The sequence below is a fragment of the Mastomys coucha genome, unplaced genomic scaffold (genome assembly GCF_008632895.1).
Source record: "Mastomys coucha isolate ucsf_1 unplaced genomic scaffold, UCSF_Mcou_1 pScaffold6, whole genome shotgun sequence".
Classification (NCBI taxonomy): Eukaryota; Metazoa; Chordata; class Mammalia; order Rodentia; family Muridae; genus Mastomys; species Mastomys coucha.
In genome coordinates, this window is record NW_022196912.1 from 98,294,904 (window position 1) to 98,315,821 (window position 20,918).

General features: G+C 48.2%; 1 protein-coding gene across 4 annotated transcripts in view; it reads right to left on the minus strand.

Moving 5' to 3' along the window:
• Dpf3 (double PHD fingers 3) overlaps positions 1–20,918 on the minus strand; it is a 285,974-nt gene that overhangs the window by 88,881 nt on the left and 176,175 nt on the right. For all 4 annotated transcript variants that reach the window (XM_031357677.1, XM_031357681.1, XM_031357678.1 and 1 more), the window contains exon 6: positions 19,568–19,646. In XM_031357677.1, the coding sequence (XP_031213537.1) occupies positions 19,568–19,646 (79 nt within the window). The remainder of the gene's footprint in view (positions 1–19,567; positions 19,647–20,918) is intronic.

Genomic DNA, 20,918 nt, shown 5'->3' on the forward strand with positions numbered 1-20,918 from the left:
CATCACTATAAGGAGAAGCGCTGTTAGGCACTACCACAAGGACCTTCCTTCTCAGAGCTGGTCTCTTCCTCAGATTCTCCTGGGATTGGCAACATTAGATACCACCATCTCTTCTCTTCCTTATTCAAGTGACTACTTCTAATTAGCATAATGCATTTTGAGTAATAGCCAGGACAAGTTTCAAATGGCAGAACTGGGCATCTCCTACTTTTATGAACCTGGATCTAGTGTCTCGCTGCTTTGAGTGACTTGGTTGCTAATTTTCAGCCTTTATTAAATTTAAGAAGTCCCTATTACTCCTGACTTAGAATCTTATTCTAGGAAAGTTTTTATCGACTTCCCTTTAAGCGTCTGCTAATAGTTGGCCTTTCTTTAGTTTACGAATATGGTGAATTAGGTTGGTTTCCTAGTATTTTCTATTATGGAACCATTCCTGCATTCCTAGCACATGCTCCATTTGGTCAGAGTATATTAGTCAACTGATACATTGCTGGCTTCAACTTGATAAAGCCGCATCTGAACTCAAGACACATAGAGCTTTAACTTTTGAACTCTCTCTATCACAGCTCGATTTTATAGTTGTATCAACTTCCAAAACTGAGTTAAAGAAGTTTTGCTAGGTGAACCTGGACAAGATATGTACTGTTTCTGGGTGCCTATCCCCTAGAAATGAAGATAATAAATACTCATTTTGAAGGTTAATTAGTAAAGAATCTTCCTGAGGCTAACACAATAGCTGTTCAATAAATGGTAACTAATGGGCAGGAGATGTCAGCCTTGTTTGTCACATCTTAAGGGCTGGACCCTCTCAAAGAAAAAGTTTGATCCCTCCCTCAACCTGTTCTGTAGAATCTGGCATTGGTTGGGCATCCTTGATGAGTGTCTAAAATTCAAACGGGGACCCTAGCAGCTATAAATTCAAGGTCTCCCTCTCTTTCTCCCTCCCTCCCTCCTCCCCTACCTCAAACCAAACTAAAATGGTGCCTTGCATCTCAGTTCCATGTGACTTAGGAAGCAGGCCCTGAGGAGGCCCTTGAGATCCACTCTCTGCCTGCTTGTGGCTTTTTCTATTTAACCTTTTAAATGATCTGAGTTCAATAAGTAACAAATTACAGGGCCATTGAATGTGAATCCACTTAGTCACCAAACGCATCGTTGATGAGGATGTATGGTGATTCAAACTAGAGATGCTTTCAGTGTTTGCACAAGGCAGCCTGGACCCTCCGCAGATCCACCCACAATCCTAAGGGAGCTCTATGTGCATCGATAGGTCAACCAGTGCTTTTTTTTTTTTTTTTTTTTTTTTTTTTTTTTTTTTACTTAATCGTAGAATTTCAGGATCTTAACTGTCACCCAGACTAACCATCCACTAAGAGTATACTCCAGAAGCCTGTCCTGGGACTTCAGGGATGAGAACTCCCCACCCTTCAGGGCAGGTGCTCCTCCCCAGGACTTGAGTAATGATCCCATCTATGCCTGCAGTCTGCCCTTCAGGGCGCTTCCCTACTGACTTACTGATATCCACAGCTCTGTCCCATCTGCTGCCATGCACATTCTACAAAACATATTTGTTGATTGGCTGGTGAAAAGACATAGAGACGCTGTGGGAGAGACGAGAGCCAGGAGTGGAGACAAGCCTGTAGTATCTCATCCATATTTCCACACTGCGGTGGTTTGCATACAGATGGCCCCCATAGACTCATGTGTTTGAATGTTTAGCCTGTAGGAAGGGGCACTATTAGATGGTGTGGCCTTGCTGGAGGAAATGCTTTGAGGTCCCTATGTTCAAGCTATGCCCAAGTGTGGTATAGCTCCTGCTGCCTGCAGATCAAGATGTAGAACTCTCAGCGCCTTCTCCAGTACCATGATCTGTCTGCACAATGCCATGATTCCTGCCATGATGATAAGGGACTGAAAATCTGAAACTGAAAGCCAGCCCCAATTAAATGTTGTCCTTTAAAAGAGTTGCTGTGTTCATGGTGTCTCTTCACAACCATGGAAACCCTAAACTAAGACAAACACTAATTTCACACTAATGGCTCTTAAAACCTACAAAGCCAAACCCAAGTGAAGCCATCCGTCTCCTAACACGGTAGAGGGTAGTTCTCCGTAGAATGAATTCTTTTGCTGGAGCACAGAGATTCTCAACAGGTGCTTCCCAGACAAGCACTACCAGCCTCACTTGGGAACTTGTTACAGAAGCAAATTCTCAGGAGCTCCCCCACCAGCCCCCGAATCGGCAGCAGTGGGGATTGTGGGGGATGCTCAACCACCTGCTCGACAAACCAGGGAACCCACATCATCCTGAAAGCTCTTAGTTCTAAAACTTGAGAAGATTTAGGCCTGACTCTAACCAACCTGGTCTATCTCCCTCCCTAGAGTATGTGTGTGGGGGGGGTCGGGGGGTAGGGTGGAGCTTCCCTTGAGCCATGCGATTGGTCACTAGAAGATCCCGATCCAGGCAGCTCAGGGAAGTGGTCCTGGAAGCCTGACTCTCTTGTAAAGTGCCTGAGGATGGAGCCTCGTCTTTTGTTGCTCATTTGAACAGTGTTTATCCTCCATCACTAGACCTTCAACAGTATACTAATTAAATGCTAATACCTGCTAGCGTGGTGGCAGTGAAAAAAGATGAAGACAAGGGGCCCAAGGGGCCCTCTTCCAAGTAGCTCTTGGTCTAGTCAAAGAGATGTGCCTATAAAGGAGAGATAGGAATGGCTGTGTGAGCAAGCATGGCTGAGATGGGTATTGGAGACAGGCAGCAGACAGCTCAAGCTGAGAGAGAATGGATTCCTAGAGTAAGAACCCCTTGCAGGAGAGCATGAGATGAGCAAGATTCACCTGCGGCTCCAGAGCATAGCCATTTGGTACTGGGAGCCATTTGAGAAAGCTGCAGCAAAGAAGGGGGGGGGGGGGGGGTAGGGTGGAGGGAGCTAACAAGAAAGGCACTGGGCTTGACTCCACCCTGACAGTGAGGGATGAAGGGAAGCAGTTAACCTAGAGGATCGACTTAACCTGGTCCATATGTTAGCGTACCACTTACAGGATGAATCTGAAGACATACCACTTACAGGATGAATCTGAAGACGGCAGGACACTATTTGCCTTGCTGGTGGGTGGGGAAAAATGGCCTTATGGGTGGAAATGAATCATGGGGAGAGGGGTTCAAGACAGAATCTGGTAGAAAGCAGAGTAAGAATGTAATGTGGTACCAACTAAGATGGCTGTCTCTGAGGTGCACTGACCAGACCTGGCTTCATCTGGCACCAGGCCCTGCCTCCTTCTTGCCTTCCTGTGTATTTCTTAAGCACTTTTCTCCTTACCACAGAGCCTTTGAGCATGCTCGTCCCTCTGCATAGTCTACTCCCCACCCCCAGTTTGCCTGATGAGCATCTAATCATCCTTCAGCTCTTAGTTCTAATGCCCTTCCCCAGGGAGGTCCTGCCAATCATCAGGACCCCGGTGTTCACCTTCCAAGGACTAATCCCCATCACTCCTACAGGCAGCCAGTGAGGAGACAGACCCTGTACATTCACACACACATGAACACACCACATCCGCAGTGGTCAGCATGGGGGTCTGACTGCATAGGCACTTGGATGTCAGCTAAGGGAAGTGAGTAAGACGCACAGATCCCTGATTTGGGTGAGCTGTTAGGATATAGGAGAAAAATCAGATTTAAGGAAGAAATAAAATGGTTCAGCCTAGGGAACTTCCATTCTTATGGAGAGAGATGTGGCTGGGCTCAGGCACGGTGGCAATACCGTGGAAGTCACGAGTGTTGAGGTACAGCAAGGAAAACCATGAGAGGATGGACAGAGGTGGAAACTTGAGATTCCTTTTTTAAAATTAGTTAACAAAGACTCATGTGAGAGCCAGAAGCATATTCCACAGGAGGAGGGTCTCAGGACAGAAGCACGGAGGCCCCAGCTGGGACTCTGAGCGCAACAAGCAAACATGTATATTCAGGGCAGCTCACAGTCCCACGGTGGCAGGTTAAATGAGAAATGTCCCCCACTGTGGTCTGGGGCATTCAGACACTTGGTCCCCAGCTGGCAGGGCAGTTTGGGAGGCTGAGGACGTATGGACTTACTGGGGGAAATGTCACTGGGGATAGGAGGTGGACTTTGAGGTTTAAAAGCTTCAAGTCATTTCAAGTTCACTCTCTGCTTCCTGCTTGTGGTTCAAGATTTGAGTTCTTGCCTCTTCCTTCTGCCTGCTCCCATGATTCCCAGCCAAGATATGCTCTTAAACCTCTGAAACTAAAAGCCTAAATAAATTCTTGCTTCTATCTATAGTGAGAGTTTTGGAATTTTGGTTTCCTTTAAAGAAAACAAACAGGAATATTACAAGACTGTTTTTGTTTTAATCCCAGGTGTGGGATGGGGGGGCTGCTTCAGATGTCTACAGCAGCTCCTTATGATATGCCTCATGCTCTAGCAGGGGAAGGATTTTGCCAGTTGTGGATAGTTTCAGTGATTGTGTGATGTTTGACACTCTGGGGACTTTTCAGGGAGCATATAAATGCTAGGAACCTGAGAGGCAGGGTGGGGTGTTGGTTGTTGGCCACAGTTTGTTAAGTATCATGGGCAAAGAAGAAGAAATTAGGTATCCTGACGGCAAAAAATCAAACTTGCTCCAAGGAACTCCCCACACTAATCAGCAAGAAGTTGTCTAACAATAATGTTGTCCCCTTTCTGCCCCATGACTTTACTCAGGGATCTCTTTCCTTCCCCCACCCCTTGTCTAGTGTCAAGGGGTTGAAAGGGTAGATAAAGGGAAAACGCACAAAGTAGCAAAAGACAAGCTACATCTATTGGTTTCCTTGCTCATGGTGTTTGTACCACAGCAACAGAAAAGTAACAAATACAGAGATCTTAAAGGTGAGCAGACTCAGGCTTAGAGGCAGAGGCACTAAGTACAGCCAAGAGATGGAGACCAAGAGGGGACCATTGCATATGGCTCTTGGGAGGCCACCACAGCAAGAAGATAATCCATGACCTTCTGGAAGCTGAGAGAAAGCCGCAGATGTTTGGCATGCTCCAGGAAATAAGGATGTAGCAAAGGCTAATAGACTACTACATCCAGCAGAAGACAGGGCAGCTAGTGAGGACGGGGACTATAGCTCCAAAGGAGAGGGATGGAATGAGTTAACAGGGTAGTCTGTGAGCAGGTCCCAGGCTGAAGGGAGGCAGCTGGGGAGGGCAGCTTGAAAGGTGAGTCAGGAGGAACTGGAGTTAATGGAGAAGACCCTGAGCTCTAAACAAGCTACTGTTGCTAAGATCTAGTCTTCCAAATGACATCATCACAGGGTGAGAGAGGAGGTCGAGAGTCCATGATTTATTCTGATGGAACTGCAATGGAATCAGAGTGCGATGTTTTGATGGGAAGACATGCTTTAAAAATCCTGGGTTGACTGCTGTAGGCAAACTAGAGAGGACACTGAACCCCTGTGTTTAATCCTACTTTCCAGTCACTCCAGACACTAAAAGCCAACTGCATAGGCAATTGATCTGGACAATCAGAAAGAGTTTCATACTGGGTTTCACATTCTGTGGCTACCATCTTGAAATACTTCCTGCGCATGTGTGTGCGAGAGCATGTGTGCATGCGTTGTGTGTGTGAGTTGTGTGTGCTCTCTATGTCCTGGAGCTCACCATAGGGTAGACTAGCTGGCCAATGAGCCCCAGGAACACCTGTCTGTATATCTTCAGTGCTCCTATTATAAGCACACACTACCACACCTAGCTTTTTACATGGGTTCCAGGGACCAAATTCAGATCCTTATACTTGCAGGGCAAGTAGTTCACCAACTGAGCTCTCTTTCCCTCCAGCCTCTCTGGATCTTACCTTGCTCTGGGAATCTGGTAGTGGAGATGTGGGAATTACTCCAGTTGAAAGCTTTAAATCCACCAGGGTGATCCTAGGCCCCAAGCGCATGGCTGAGTCAAGAGTGGATTCCTGGAAGTCTGCCTAGGGCAATTCACTGGTCATTGTGCCAGTGTGATCAGCTGTGCTGGCCTTGGTCGGTTTTGTCATTGGAGAAGGGGGAACTGCGCTGGCATCTGAATAGTCCACATCTGAACTGGGTGGGTTCAAACTCTGCCTGAAACTGCTGACTGTGTGAGCTCCATAAGCTGCTAAGCCTCTCTGCACCTGCATACCCTCTCTGGAATGGGCTCACTGCGACAGCACGAATACCTCCCCAAGAGGAGAAAGATGTAAGACAACAATTAAAAGTGGATCCATGGTAAGTCTCAGTCACCGTCAGCTGTCATCATCCCCCACTGCCATCAGAGGGGCTCAGCAAAGACAATAAACCCCAACAGGGAGGGAGCTGGCTGTTTGTCCTCCAAAGTCTGGGGTAATGGGGTAGGGTAGGAAAGAAGGTAAAGAGAAAAATAACATTCTGAAAATAAAGTATTGTCACCATCTGCTCCCCTCTCATCAAGTCGGCAATCCTGCTCTGGAAGGAGCTGTCGCAGGGAATCAGACTAAGCCCCAAGACTGCTGAAGCATGCAGAGAGGGCTGAACCCCCAGCTTCCCTCTATAGTCTCCTTCCCCAGGGCCCACTGCTCTACGTCATGTGCCTCTGTAGCCATCACCCCTGGGACCAGTCATCCCCATCTGCGTTCAGTCTAAGGTCCTTCTTTTCACCTTGGCAAGCAGGTACCTGGATTTTGTGTTCCTGGCACAGTGCATGTGGAGAGCAATGGCTGTGACAAGGGAAGTCCAGCTTGCCTCCCTCTCTCTCCTTCCCCCTGGGGCAGATCCATCTGTCAAGCTGCAGAAATAGCTTTGCCCACATTCCCAGTCCAGAGCTCGGTTCTCCACATGGGACCTCCAGGCTAGAGTTACGAATGCCATCAGTGTTGTCCCAGAGCAGGGACAGCATGTCCCCTATCCCCCTACCCTACTCCAATTGTCGTCATCTGTGGCTGGGTGGAGGGGGGTTGAGGGGGTGGCAATTTCTGTGAACAAAGCCGGCTACAGCAGACAGCAGAATTCTTCCTGCCGGGGAGAAGCGGCAGCCTTCCCTACTGATAACTTAATGACTCTGGCACATTTTCATCAGCCCAACTTGGAGCACGCAGTGGGTATCTGAGCCAGTGGTTCCCAGAGACTGAAAGCAGCGACTGAAAGCAATTACAGGATGAGTGTCCAAGAGACAAAGCCGAGGCCTTGGGAGCCACAAGGCGCATCGCATTCCCAGCGTCTGCCCATGGCACAGACACGCAGCCCCTTCCCTCTACAGCTCAACTCCTCCAACTAGGACACAAATCACAGCACCCGGCATCTGCTGCTGGCCGGAGGGCATCGTAACTGCATTCAGACAGGCAGCCTCCAATCCCTACAGTTACAAGCCCTGGATCCCATTTTTACAGGTAGGGAACCCAAGGGTGGGAAAGGATAAATGACTCCCCAAATTGGCAAAGTCAGGATTCAAACCCAGGCCTGTCTGTCTGCCTTTGCAGAGTACAGCTGCCATGTGTTTTTCTGCTTGTCATTCCTGTCCCTGGCTCTCCCAGTGCCTGGGGCTGACCTCCATAGCTTGCTTTTCCCAGGGGCCTTCATTCTGCAAACTGGACATTTGACAGGAAGAAGCAGATGCAGGAGGATGCAGAGTGGGAAAGGTAGCTGAGGTCTGTGCCCTGCCCTGCTTTTCTCCTGTGGGGACCTTAAGAATCACAATGTCATCATGCTCTCTCCTGTTCACTTCTTCGGAGTGGGAACCCACAGCCTACAGGGCCTCACGCATACCATTTGGTCAGAAGAACCATGCACTACCAGGTTGGATGATAGATTTTTAGAGCTCTACATACCTGGTCAGCATCTCTCTTTGTCCTCTTCGCAGTGCCATCTAGGGTGTGGGGAGGAGGGCCCCCACCCCATTGCCCAAGTAGGGAGCAAAGTGAGAAAAGTCCTGTGTGACTCTAGGATAAACTAAGATTGAGGCAAACAAAAACAAAAACAACACAAAACAACCAAAAACCCAGGGGAGATGCACCTCAGGGTGGGCTTGTTCGTCCTTAAGGACCATTTTAAATGGCAGGGCTTTCTTTACCAGCCAACAACGGCTCCACAGGACCCAAAAGAAAAGAAGATGAATCTTTATTCATCCAGCACCTGCTACGTTTGCATCTGCAGTTGTGTAAGCGGCAAGGAGCCCCTCTCTGGCAAGCCCAAGGCTTCCACCCTAGGGTGGGCCTCAAAGGCTGGACTCCAGGTGAGCTGGTTGCCTCCAGAAGCTCTGGGATCCAGTTCTAGCTCTTTTATAAACCCTCTACACATCCTTGGACAAACCACATTGTAAAAATATTGAACCTGGATCTGATCCCTTCTAAGTCCTCTCCATTCTAGTTTCACCTGACTGTTTTCTCTCAGCCTTGAAAGGTCTGTGTGCCCCCTGAATCTCTTACCCTCTAAGCTATGATAGAAAAATGATATATGCTCCTAGCCACAACATACACGCCCAGGAGCTGCTGACACCCATCTCCCCTCCCACCCAGCAAGGCCGACAGCTGCACTCCTGTGATGTCAGGAGCTGGGGGAGTGCTAAGTTGAAATATCCTGGCATTCTTGTAGGGTTTTTTTTTTTTTTCCTTTTTTGCAATAAGGTCTCATGTAACATAGGCTAGCCTTGAACTCATTATGTTGTAGCAAAAGCTGGCCTTGAACTCATGATTTCCTTGCATTCGACTCCCAAGTACTAAGATCAAAGGTATATACTGCCACACACAGCTGACATCCTGCCTTTTTACAGACAGACATCTCAAGGCCTGGCATTGTCCTTTGTGTGAGTCTAGACCCAGGACCTAGTAACCACTGAGCCTAGTTGTAACCAAGGGCAGCTATCCTGCTTCTTCAGGAATTTATTATATGTGAATATGGCTCCTAGTTAGTAACAGGAAGAAGAGGGAGCTGATACAAGTCTTTCATTTCAAGATACTATGTAACTTGCTTCTGAGCCCCCAGAAGAGAGATACAGACAGCCTCTAAACCAAATCGTGTAGTTTCCTGCCCTACTGAGAAACATGCCAACGGAATGCTGGCAGTTTGCCCCCTGACTTAGGGGAAGTGACTTCATCCAAGCCTTAGTTTCCTTGTCTGTAAAATGGAGATGATGAGTCTGCATGCCACAGAGACAGGGTGAGGCCTGTGTCCGTCTAAGATCATGGAGGGCACATTTGGGGCCTGCCCCCGGCATGGGATCCACACTAGCCATTTTTGCCAATTCACTCAGTTCTACAGGCTGCATCCCTAGATCTAACAACTCCAAAAGCTGGTGCACAGAACACAACCAGGGATTCCCCTGGGGTATGAAGTGCCCTTCTCAGTGTGTATAAGGAAAATAAATATCTATTGACAATATCCATGAAGTGGGCAATGAGCTGATACTTTTCCACACTCTCTTATTCAGCCTTCCTAGAAACTCTAGCGCTTGTATCAATGTTATTAGTTTGGATGTGTTCAAGGTCACAGCTAGGAAATGATGTGGCAAGGTTTCAGATCCTGGGCTCTTGACTTCTGAACCATCTTCAACCATCCTCTCAAAAACAGGGTTTCTCTGTATAGCTCTGGCTGTCCTGAACTCACGCTGTAGATCAGGCTGGCCTCGAACTCAGAAATCTGCCTGACTCTGCCCATCAAATGCTGGGATTAAAGGCATGTGCCACCACTGCCTGGCTCAACCATTATGTCTAAGGCAGTGTCTGAGGCCTCATTTCTAGGGAGGCCCATGTTACCATGTCATTAAGTAATTCTTTAAATAAAGAATACAATATAATCAAGTTATACAAAAATAATTTAACTAATAAATACAATGGTCAGCATTCCTGGGGAAAATAAAGAGAAAAGTCAAGAATCAGAGCCAGTTACCATGGTGGCAGCTCTCGCCTTCTTGGAAGCTGGTGGGTGTCTCCTCTCTGGGGATCTCTGGACGCCTGCTAGGCCAGCCTAAGAAATGCTGCACCAGGTACAGAGCAGACTTTTCGTGACTCCTAAGCCACCTATGAGACTCCTAAGCCCCTTTAGGGAGACAAAAGTCCATTGCTTCTGTTTGTTTTACTTCCTGCCTGGGCCTTCTGACACTTCCCGGCTTTCCTGGCAAGGTTCCATCGCTCTCCAAATGTCCTTCTTTCCAAATGTTCCACTTAAGCCTCCCTTCACATCTCAGCGTAGCAAGCCCAAGATGTCAGGAGTCATCGATGCCTTGCTCTCCACTCACAGGCAACCCTCCTGCTCCCAACCACAGCCAAGATCTGCAGGGTCTCCTCTCTCTCTCTCTTCTCTTTCTTTTTTCCCCCTCCTCTATCTCTATTTGTCTCTATCTCTCTGTCTCTTTTCCCTTCCCCCTCCACTCCCCCTCCCTCTTCCTCTTTGGAGGCCAGAAGACAACATCTACCATCACTTCTAAGCACCATCCACTCATTTGAAGGGACAGGGTCTTTCACTGGCCTGAAACTTGCTAAACAGGCTAGGCTTGCTACCCAGCAAGCCCCAGATAGCTGCCTGTCTCTGCCTCTCCAGCACTAGGATTTCAAGCTTGGGTACCACACCCAGCCTTTTTCATATGGGCTCTGGGAATAAAACTCGGGTCCTCATGATTTCGAGGCAAATGCTTTACCAACTGAGCCGTCCCCACCATCCTGTGCATTTCCTGTCATGAGGCCTGCATTGTTTGTCTAATTCATTTGTTCCTGCTCTCAGGACTATCCAGGCTTCTTCTCATCTCCTTATACATGACTAGAAAAGCCCCTCTTAGCCTGCGCTCCAGGCATCTCACCTGAATCATCTTATAGATTAACTTTTCTAAACATGTCCCCAGTTTAATAGTGTAGTCACCCTTCAGATGAGCCCAGTCTGGTGCCCTGTAAGCCCTCCTTCCATAGATACCTGATCCACACTACTACACACTCTGCTCTGGACAAGGTGACCTGTCTCCTGTCCTGGCATGCTCCCTTCTCCAGCCACTCATCAAGGGTTTGGGATAGCCCTGTACAAGGGATTTGGGATAGCCCTGTACAAGGGATTTGGTAACATGTCCTAGGACTTGGTCCCTGCCTGAGATGGTACACTGTGTAGCCTGAGAAGACACACACACACACACACACACACACACACACACACACAGGCAGACGGCGACCACACAATAGGAGAGGAAGCTTTGTGGAGCACTCGCAAGGTCCACATGGAACACATCATTACCGGGGATGGGAGGAAATTCACAGCTGCAAGCAAAGGAACCTCTCCACTTCCTCCCTACATGACTCCAGGAGAGTTATTAACCCCTCTTCTTTCCAGTCCTCATCTAGAAGATGGAGATGACCCTAGTTTCTATCTCACAACCCTTCCGTGAGATTGAAATAGCTCACATAGAGGAAACTCATGGAACATTCCAGATCTATAACCTACGCCAGGAACCATTGCTATTATGACTTCTCTACACACCTCTACAGAAGCTCTTCTGTATCCCTGGAGACAGGAATTCATTCCTTCTGTGCTCATTTAAACCTGACTGGCCTTGAGATGTATCCTCTGACACCCCCCCACACACATATCCCCTCCTCACGTAACACACACACACTCTACTCTTCTTCCTTGTATGATAAGCCTGCTTTTTCCAGGCATACTTAGAAAGAAGAAAGAGCCATAGTGGGAGAATGTTTCTTCAGTCATATCGTATGCAAACCCTTTATCTATGTCTTAAGAGTTGGCCTGCCCAGTCAGGTGCCCTTCCTGCTGCACAAAGAGGACACGATGCCCAGAGCAAGCCGTCTCCTCCAAGTCCCAGATAGCAAGAGGCAGAGCCACAGCTTGGCTCTCAGGGCAGTCCCCTTCCCCAGCTCTCTCACCTGGCACAGGCCATACCCCACTGTGACCAGCACCAGGCTCTGTGACCTCACAGTTCTGTTTCCAGGAAATAATAAAACATTATACAAAGACTGGGCTCATTAACATTTCACCCTGAGTAGAGGAGGGGCTCATGGGAACCCATCCCTCCCAAGGGGCAGCTAATGGGAAAGGAGGAGATGTTTTCTTCAGGGGATAGCCACTGGAAGGTGCCCGTGGTCCTGTAAATGACACCTTAGCAAGGGGTCATAATAGGCAACCCTAATTAAACTCCTCATTGAGTTATCAAATATAAATAAAAATGAATAAATAATAGGAAAGAGAAGGGGGTCTAGTTGGCAAGAGAAAATGGACCAGTGGGAGTTAGAAGGGGGACGAGAGAGGGTAATGGGAGAGGCACACAATCAAAATGAATTATATTATGTAAAGTACCATAATGAAACTATTATGTACAATTAATATATGCTAAGAAAAAAAAAGACAAAACCGTGAGAAGAAAATAGTTACAACAGTGTTAATAGAGAACAAATTCTAAACTGAACATTCAACAAGCTGAATACTGACTGCACACCCAGAATAGTATGCAGCCCTAAAATTGCTGCCATAGAAACAAGTCTGTTGACATGGAAAGATACTCTTGTACTGGTGAGTGGAAGGCATGGGGAGAGTTGGGGGAAGAGTATAAATCCCAGGGAAGCCTACAAAAACTGAGCTCCCTTTGAGGACTAAAATAACAGAGGACTGATCTCCCCCCTTCTGACATACCTACAGCTCTGCTTTCCCTGCGCAAATACTATTTCTACAGGAAGGAAAGTAAAATAAAATAAAATAAAAAGGACCTCTTAGTGTCATGTATAAGAAGATTTCAGTGGGTGAGATCTCAGAGGGCACAGGTAGCTATGGTGGCACGCTAGAGAGGAGAATGGGCACAGCCAGGACCTCTGAGAACAGAGAGGACAGGGGCAGGCAAAAGGGCAAAGGAAACAGGGGCAGCAAGTCCAGGATATGCATCCCAGAAGATTCCCAACACCCACTCCAGCCAGCCTTGCAGGGACACTGCCACCTATGACCATGATCCAGTGGCATTTACATATTTAAACAGGCCCAACTCTGTGAGGACAAATGCAGGCTATCTCCAGCGATCGATCCCTCCCACAGGTCCTGCTCCACAAATCAAGTTTCTGGGGCACTGAGCCTCCTCTGCTACTCCCTCACCCACACATATCCAAGGATCTGCAAGATAACAGCCAGAGACAACTGAGTGATGGGCCAGACACCACACAAGGCAGCAAGCCCGAAGGCCAAGTTATTGGCTTTTTTTTTTTCTTCCCCGCCACGGTTTGAAGCACAAAACACATGAGCCTCGGAGAATGCTGGCCTCTGTGCCCTCCAAAGAAAATTTTCATAAGATAGAAATAGTTATCTGAATCCACCTGCCACACTCAGCAGGTTGATCTGAAGGGGGCTGAGGAGAAAGATTTTCCAGGACTTCCATGGCTGCCCGCCCCACCAGTCATCCATCAACAGCTCCTCCAACTCATGGTATAATCCCCTGATATCCCACAATGCACTCTTCCTTTCTGTTCTGAGACATCTGGTCTGGGCAGATAGCCTCACTCTGAAGCTGCTGTGTGGGAGGAAGGGAGCCCACAGTGCAGGGCTGGGCTGGGTGCTGATGAGGGAGGCCTGGAGCTCTGAGAGACCACAAAGAGGACATGTCAGAGCCACTAGCAAGCAGACCTAACCTGAGACCCACTTCACTCTTTCCCCTTCTCCCTCTGGAATAAACATGGCAGAATGTAGATTTTTCAGAGCAGGAAGAGAGCCCAGACTTTACTCTAACACAGCCCCTATTGGACACGGCTACACCCCACTATGGTTTGAATTGAGAAGGGCTCATTCTACCCAACCCTGGAGTTACTGAACACTAGTGGGCACTGCTTGGGGGAAATGTAGACCCTTTATCAATAAAGTGGGTCAGTGGGGCAGCAGATGGGATAAATTACAGCTTGGTCCTGTTTCCACCCACACCCTCTGTTCCCTGAACTGCTAAGATGTAGGCAAGCAGGCTCCTGTGCACTACTGCCATATTAGCAAGACAACATAAATGTTATCATGCCTCGCTTGCCATGATGGCCCGAGCATCCGCTTGCAAATCAGGAGCTAAAGTAAGCTGGAGGTCCCTAAGAAGCTTCCATTCCGTATTTTTCTCCCAGCAAGGAGGAAAAGCTAGGTAATAGATACCTCCAGCTAGATTTCAAAGAGGGAACTCACCGTGTAGCATGGTTATTAAAAAGTCACAGCCACATCTGCAGGGCTAGGGTACTGGGGAACAAAGATCCTACCGACAGAACTGGTGCTGAGTGGAACTTCTTGATGTGTCACCACCACGCTAGACTCAGAGATGGGTCACACTCAGATGTGTCACTAGCCTACCCTAACGCCCTAGTGTGCTGTGATTTTAATAGATTTCAATGTAAAAAGCCTAGAAATCATGGAATCCCGGTTCAATTACAATTACCACCTGACTCCAGCTTGCCAATCTGATACTAGAAGCAACCCATTAGTGTAGCACACAGGATACTGCCTCGTAAATAAGGAATGCATCTTTATTAACTGATTTCTAAAACAATTTTTTTCCCTCAGCTCTTGGGGGAGCTCCACAGGAGGAGAACCTGCTGAAGCAGACCTAGACTGTGCCATTTCTAGAGTCTTGGTGTTATGGTCAACCAGCTGTGGGACCTGGGGAAGTCCCTTCACCTCTCTGAGCCCTGTTTTTTCATTTTGTTTTGTTTTGCTTTTTTCACAGAAAAGTGAGCTCAGCTGTCTCTGTGGCTCAAGCTTTGGGGGCGGGGTGGATGGGGGAGTTGTGCAGACAGTCTGTACGAGATGCCAAACACACTACTCTGTGCACAGTAGGGGCACACAAACAGGATTGTTACTATAACTCAGAAAAGTTCCCTGTGTCCAGCAATAACACGTGAGCTCTCTTGTTCCAATGCCTGCCACATAGAGACGGAATTTCTCAATCACCACCCCAGCATCGCCATCTTCTTCTCTATCATGTTCCTTGAACAAAGAAAACATGGAAGTAGGTCTCTGCTTGGGAGTCTGCCCTGATGACAAGGGCACTGCCGAGCAGCTCAGAGCCGGAAGCACTTAGGACAAGGTTGAGCAGCTCAGGTAATGACACTGAACGCATCCCAGGAGCCCACACCCGAGGATTCCTTTCATGTCTGTCCCCACTTAACACCCCAGCTATAACATGGATAATGGTACCATTAGGGCTTCCTGCTCTTGAGTAAATTAAAGTCAGGTGCAAGGTTGTTGTGTTTTAGACTGGACGGCTGAGCTTTATCATTGCTGAAAGAACTACCAAGGAAAGATTTGAAGGAAGCCAAGTAAAACAGTGAGGCAAACCAGTGGCGGACTGCCTAGAGAATCCTGGGGCCATGCGATTTCTAGGCATGACTGGAGAGATAGATGGCTTCGAGTGGGTAAGCGCTGCACAACCATAAGGATCCGAGTCCTGATCCCAGCACCCACGTAAAATACTGAGGCAGGATGAGCACCTGAGACCCCAGAACTGTACGGGGTTGAAAACAAGAGTGTATAGAGAGAATCGCTTATAAGCATCACCTGTCAATAACAAGTGCTTACGGCCAATGAGCTGAGGCAGAAAAGAGGAGGTGGGGCTTGCAGCTGGGATAGAGAGATTCTGGGAAATAGAGGGCAAGAGATTCAAGTGAGCATCCCTGAGGACGATGCTGAGGAAGAAACAGACCAGGCCTGAATGAGAGGTAGCAAACCAGGAGGAAGATGAACCCAGGATAGAATAAAAGGAATGATGAGTAAATCAGAGAACATGTCGAAGCTTAGGGCCTGGGCAGTTATTATTAAATAATTAGTCTCAGAGTCATCATTTCCAGGAGCAGAGGAAGGGAGGAAATTTTGGAATTATTTTTTAGACAAGAGGGTTGCCGGCTGCCAGTGTAGCTCCAGGTTCAGTGAGATACAGACCCTCCCAGAAAGGAATAAAACAGAATATTGGCACGCACAAAACACATACATATACATCTCTGAGAGAGACAGACAGACAGACAGACAAACACAGACACAGACACACAAAGAGACAGAGATATCCAGGCAGGGAACATTAAAAGGGCTGGATAGTCAAGGCCAGAGCCCTCGGGGTTGGAATGAGGAGAACCTGTCATCCTCAAACATCGTCAAACTTATGAGTGTCCTGGGAAGTGGTAGGATCATGCTGGCTCTGGGCCTGGCCCCTGTGGTTCTGATGGAGGAAGTCTGGAGAGAGACCCTGGAATCTGCATGAGTGCATTTTCATGGGTGTCTAGGTTATTTCTGCACCAGTGGTCACGATCCAAAACCACTAACAGGCTCCCCGACCAACTCCACTTCTGTTGCTTTGTTCTAAAGATAATGACCACCTTTCCTGAGACACAAGGCAAGACAATGAAGAAACGGAACTTTAAGCCTTCAACTCAGTCAAATTTCAAGATAATTGATAGAGATCAGTTACTTGGTAGAAAAATGAAAAAGTATTCATGAGCACAGCACAGATCGGGTGGAAGAAAATAAATTACATTTAGATGATTTAATATTTCTGAGATGAAATCAATGCAATGGCTGAGTGAAAGGCAAGAAGTAAACCTCTGTCACCTGAAGTTTGCCACTAAAATAATATTTCAGCTGCCTGTTGTGAAAGGCAGACCAACAAGACGCCAACTATATTCAGGAACACATGCCAGGAAGGGTTAAATACAACTGCACCTGAAAAAAATGGCTATGACCAACCCCCATAAATCCAGAGAGAGGTGTTTGGGGTCCAAGGTGACCCAATATCTTCATAAATAACTCCAAAGACAGAGTAGGAATTATGCAAATCAATCCTCAGATACAAAAATGGCAGGGGTTGCAAGTCAGTGGAGAATGGAATTTAACTACTGGGCAATGTCTTTAAATTTGCCTTTTATTGAATCTTGTCTATTGAAGTCACACGTTATTGTATCTGTTTATTGAGACTCAGTGGGGCCAAATGCAGAGTGATTTATGGAAAGAAAGATAATCAAATGCCTCAGGAGAAAAGATTCTATACTGGGAGAGACCCTGGCACCAGACAGATAGGATCCAGATGGGAAGTGGTTAGAGGTGCAGAGAGTGGTTGTATGTTCTCAGAAAATGGGGTGGTGCCAAAAGCTGATGTATGAATCAAACAAGCAGATGCCTACTGGTCTTTGAGTCACTTGGTCTTGATGCTGCTTCCAATAGACTTGCTTAAATACAGACCCACAGGGAGTCTGGGAGGAAGATAACACTGAGATTATGGGGTAAGACCCTAGTTCACCCAAGAATACGGGGGATGCTAGAGCAAAATGCTGAGTGTGCATTCTGTTGGGGAAGGAGACAGAAAAGACAAGGCGATATGGAGGGGAGAGAGGTTCCTGCTCCCATTATGGAAAAATAATCATGGGAAGCACAGCTGGAATTGTGGAGAAAGGGCAGCTGTGGTAAGGACATCCCTCGGGATGCTGAGGAAGGGCGACGGGACACCTCTCTAGTTAGGATGCATTAGAGATTATTAAAAGCATTCCTTGTCCACCTCAGGGGTGGGGGGTGGGCTTCATGACCTCTCCAAAGGTCACTTCTACCCCTAGGGATCCCATGTCTGAAGGGCACCAGATAAAAATAAAGTCTATTAATCACCAAGCTGTCACACGATGTCCTGAGAGAGCCAGAATAAAGAAGGGCAAACTGCAGTGGACCTTGCTTTTCAGAGGGAGGAAGAGGGAGGCAGCACATGGATGTATGGGGCAGAGCCAAGGAAACAGCTGCTGAGAATTCGGGAAAAGCTTGTGTCGCCCTGTGATAAGTCCCTCCAAATTCTGCAGGGGAATGGGAGTGGGGGAGTCACCCTATGGGGAGGGGAGCAGAAAGCAGCAAAGGACACCTAGAGTCTATAAGCGAAGCCGGGAGGTTTGGAGGAGAGGGTCTGCTGAAAGCACAGAACAGGAGCTGGAGGAAGAGCTTATACAAAGACTCTGTGCAGGAGGAGGACCAGGAGGCAGGCAAGAGGGCTCGAATAACGGATGCATCATAGAGATAATCCTGCCAGACATAACTGTCACAAAAAGAGGAGAGAAGAAAGAAATAGGAACCTGAAGCAAGAAAAAAGCGCACCAAGAGTATGTCTGGAAATGTAGGAGACTATTACACCTCAGAATTCCAAGAAAGTTCTAGAAATAGGACCAGTGTGATGATGGCTCAGCAGGTGAGCACACTTGCCACCAAGCCCGATGACCCGAGTTCTGTCCCTGGAACCCACAGGCAGAAGGAGAGAACCAGCTCCTACGAGTTGTCCTCTGCCCTCCACCCAAGCCATTACCTGCAGCAGCCTCGCTCACACACACACACTTAATCATCAATCAGCATAACTCTTTTGAAGTTACAGAAATAGAGTGAAAAGCTAAGTCTACTGTCTAGAACAGCAGAAAGCCACATAACAGGGAATCACAGCTTTTTAAAAGAGGAATGGAGCAGTTGTGTCTCAGCTCCCAAGCAGCTATGGGCTCTTTTAATGGGGTATCACACACAGCTGGAAATCCCACCCACTGCCCAGAACCAGTCTCCCAAGGACTAGCATGCTTGGACTGTTCACATAGCAGGACACAACTAAATGACACCTGGGAAATAAGGCCCAGACCAAAAGCAGGTACCTCCTATCAAGGAGCAGGAAGTGCGCCAGACCCTCATGCCATGCTTCCTTCTCTTCCTAGAACATAGTTCCCTGAGGATGGCGAGACCAGCAGAGGGCTCAGGAATGTCATCTACAAGGCATATGAAGCAGCCAAATGGAGGTGATGGAGTATGAGTTCTAGAGAATGTTGTCCCACCAGATGCCATCCCCACAAGGCTCAGAACATTTTGATATCACCAAGCCAGTGGAAAGTCAGGAAAAGGTGTGCCCCACTGTGCCCCTTATGTCCTATCCTCTAACTCCCTTTGCCTCCATAGAGGCTGCAGGACCTAATAGGATGGATGAGCACCCAGAGGGACCACCATGCCAGCTCCTGCCTTGTCTAGCTTTCTCAGAGCAACCTGATTCCTGTGGCTGAACTCTGGGTTTTGACAGCAGATGAGAAGGGAAAGGAAGACCCTGGTCCCGGCCCCAGGCATGTGGTCTACATGGGTGCCCAGGAGAGTGACGGATAACAGGGCAAGGCTGTGGAACCCACCACACCATACCCTGGCATATGAGAGAAAGAAAACTACAGTCCTCTCGATGAGCACAGTCCTTCCTCGGGCCCTTCCCTTGGCCTCTGCCCTCATTCCATCCTAGGCCTCTAACCCAGGAGCCAGACAACCATTCTTCCAAAAGTTGTTTCTGAGTAAGGGAAGGAATGGCGGAGATGAGGGCCATTTGTTAAAGCAAGCCACCGTCGTAGAAAGATTCATAACCAGCCCTGCCTGAGACAGGAGAGAGGGAGAGGGAAAGGAAACTGGAAAGCCAGGGCAAGAAGTGACCCCCAGGAGTGCAGTCTGAGAGGTGGGGGTCCCCTGCATGACCACTCCATAGCAGGAAGGAATGTCACATTCCCACAGAGGGCTGGAAGCAGGAAAGCCCTGCGTGGACCCGAGCTGGTGGCCGACTGCCAAAGTGGCACAGAAAGCCTGGGCAGTTCAGGAGATACTTACTGTCACAGACGTAGGGTTTGTCATGATCTTCCTGAGAGGCAGCATCATGCCTCCTCCTGCCACCTGCAGAGCCACGAGCCTGAGGAGACAATGAGTACAAGACACTTGTTACTATGCTGGCCGCTCGGCTCGCCAACACACACACTTTAGGGTCTGAGTGAATCTTGCCTGCACCACACCCCCTTTGTTCTGAAGCCAACCCTGCTTTACCAGCAGGGAAACTGAGCCGGAGAGGACTGGGTAAGTCGTCCTGATGTCAGGCAGCTACTCACCTGGACCATCTCATTGTTTCCAAGGAGGAAATATAATAGTGGTCTATTTGTATAAGGGAGGGGACTGAAGCAGCCGAGAGGTGACGTAACCTTCCTAATGTTGTTCATCAACCAAAAGCAGAACCAGGATATAAACAGAAAGTATGACCGGAAGGCGGTGTCACAGATGAATATGAAAAATCCCTGGCTAGTGGTATCATTTGGGGGATGGGGTAGGGTGGGGGTGATGGGAAGTTTAAGAGATGAGCCAAACTGGAGTACATAGGGGCAGTATGGGGTATGTCTTTAAAGGTTAGAACTGTCCTAGGCAAGTCTTCTTTCTGTCCCTCATTGTTTCCTGGCTACAGTGAGGCACACTACTGGGTGCAGCTATGTACTCTTTGCCAGTGTGACATTCTGCCTCCCACAGACCCGTAGCAATGGAGAAAGCCAACTGTGGCTGATGCTTCCGAACCCGTGAGACAAAATAAATCCCTACTCCCTTAAGAGGCTTTCATGAGTGCCTGGCCACACAGAGCAACAGAAGTCTAACACAGTCCCCTTGTCTATCAAATATGGGGTCCCTCTACCATACAGTGTCTCCATCTCACGGACAGTGAACTCTACTGACACTATCCTACAACATGACACAAGATGTCAGGTTACTCTGCATGCCGATCAGCTGATGAGCACACTGGGGACGGAGGAACAGGAAGTATAAGGGTTGTGTCACCCCAGGTTCCTGTGCTCTCACTGTCTACCCTAAAGCCCTAGAGAGCCCAGTCTCCTCCTCCATGTTTGGCCTTCACAGTAGGGCTGGGCTTCACACAGGGCTCCTGTGTGTAGTCTACCTCAGGCCTCCCATCAGGGACTAAGACCCTGACCTTCAAGGTCAACTGGAGCTGGATTCCTGATGCCTACACCAGAACCCTGGATGTCTCCCTGGGTGGGTCACATGACAGGAGAAGGGGCAGGGCAGAAGGAGCTAGACTTTAGTAGTAACAGAGACTAGCCTGAAAGGCAGGCAGCAGCTCTGCATTCCACAGCAGCTACCAGAAAACAGCAAGGCTTATTTATAAGCCATTGTAAGCCCCGGGCCT